General features: G+C 36.5%; 1 protein-coding gene across 1 annotated transcript; it reads left to right on the forward strand.

Annotated features, from left to right (window-relative positions):
• Positions 1–557: 557 nt before the first annotated feature.
• On the forward strand, positions 558–1,514 carry LOC121466290 (olfactory receptor 10AG1-like). Its single transcript, XM_041679952.1, has one exon. The coding sequence runs from the start codon at positions 558–560 to the stop codon at positions 1,512–1,514; it is 957 nt and encodes a 318-aa protein (XP_041535886.1).
• Positions 1,515–2,011: the final 497 nt, after the last annotated feature.

A 2,011-nucleotide genomic window follows, 5' to 3' on the forward strand; every position in this document is an offset into this window, starting at 1 on the left:
GAAAACCATTTTCATTCTAATGTTTTTTAGTTCCAAATTATATGTATAAATTCTTTGCTAGGTTATATACATCTCAAATCATCCAGCCTAAGCTGAAGTTACAGAGAGTTTTGAGCTGCTAACTTGGTTCAGGTAATCAAACCAGAGTAGTTATAAGGAAAAAACAGTGTTTATAACTGCTCAGCTCACACTCCAGCCCACTTCTCAGGATATATACTAATGCTATCAGAGACAATGTAAATGTCTCTGTTAGTGTATTTATCAGAAATAGCTTCCAATAATGTTGAGGTCTCTGCTATGTTTAGATCATAGTTTAGTATACCCTGAATTATGGACCTAGGCAGTCTAACATTAAGTTTTAAAGAAATTTTAATATACAGCAATAATGAAAAAGTTATAATATGCTAAAACTAAAATTATGAGCAAAAGTTCCTTTACGGTAGACACTATTGATCAGATAATAAAGATCAATCTGGGTGAATTTATATTAAGATAAAAGCCTTTTTTTTCCCCCAATGGGAAAGTAAACAGCCATGTTGCCTGAATCTACTTCACAGATGAACCACCATCAAAAACCACAAGGAGAAAATCTAACCAATCTGAAGGAATTTGTTCTTCTGGGATTCTCAGATGTTCCTCATCTCCAGTGGTTTCTGTTTGGACTGCTTATTGTCATGTATTCCTTTATCCTACTGGGCAACGGCACCATTGTGCTCATCACAAGGCTGGACTCTGCTCTTCAGACACCCATGTATTTTTTCCTTGGCAACTTTTCGTTTTTAGAGATATGTTATGTATCAATTACTCTCCCCAGAATGGTCTACAACCTTGGGACCCAGAGAAGAAGCATCTCTTTCATTGCCTGTGCTACACAAATGTGCTGCACTCTTATCCTGGGGGCTGCAGAGTGCTTCCTGCTGGCTGTCATGGCCTATGACCGTTACGTGGCCATCTGCAAACCTCTGCACTATCCTCTACTCATGAACCAGAGACTGTGTTCTCAGCTGGTGATTGGCTCCTGGATCAATGGAATTCCAGCACAGATAGGGCAGACATCACAGATTTTTTCTCTTTCGTTTTGTGGTACCAATCAAATCAACCACTTCTTCTGTGACTTGCCCCCAGTACTTCACCTGGCCTGTGGGGACATCTTTGTGAATGAGATGATGGTTTTCCTAGGTGCTCTGTTATTTGGTGTGGTTCCATTCCTGTTAATAATCTTTTCCTATAGTAAAATCATCTCTACAGTGCTGAAGTTGCCGTCAGCCACCAGTCAGGCCAAAGCCTTCTCCACCTGTTCATCTCATCTTGCAGTTGTGATGTTATTTTTTGGATCAGGTATGGTTACATATTTTAGATCTAATACTAGTCATTCGGGTGGAACTGACAAAGTGCTTTCTCTTTTCTATACTGTTGTGACTCCCATGTTTAATCCCATTATATACAGTCTAAGAAACAAGGATGTCAAAATAGCATTGAGAAAATTCTTTTACAGACAATTTGCTAAAATATAATATGTGCTAATATGTATTGCAGATTTGGCTTTTATGTGTTTGTTATTAAGTTTGCTGAGATAGCTATCTTTAACTATGTATCTTGTCTGTTTCTGCACTAGTGATTAATACAAACTGAAATTTCTTTGTGATATTGAGAGACATTTATCTGTTTAAGCATATGCTAAGTTATATGTATATTTGCAAACTTAAAGTACTACATATTAAATCAAGCAATGGTGGTGCATGCATTTAATCTCAGAATTCCTGAGGGAGAGTCAGGCAGATACCTGTGAGGAAAGGACCAGCAGCATCTACAGTCTGAGTTCTAGACACACTCCAAAGCTACACAGAGAAACCCTGTCTCATAAAAACAAATTACTTACTTACTTATCTAATCAAATTTTTAAAAAAACTTCATTTAAAAATTTTATTTATTGTGAGCTATCTTTCTCAAAAGAATATCTAATCTAATTAGCTTTATTGTTAATCATATTCTGAAATAATAACTACTGAAA

This window comes from Microtus oregoni, unplaced genomic scaffold, assembly GCF_018167655.1.
Source record: "Microtus oregoni isolate MIOR12 unplaced genomic scaffold, Mior012 000033F_ref0000390, whole genome shotgun sequence".
Classification (NCBI taxonomy): Eukaryota; Metazoa; Chordata; class Mammalia; order Rodentia; family Cricetidae; genus Microtus; species Microtus oregoni.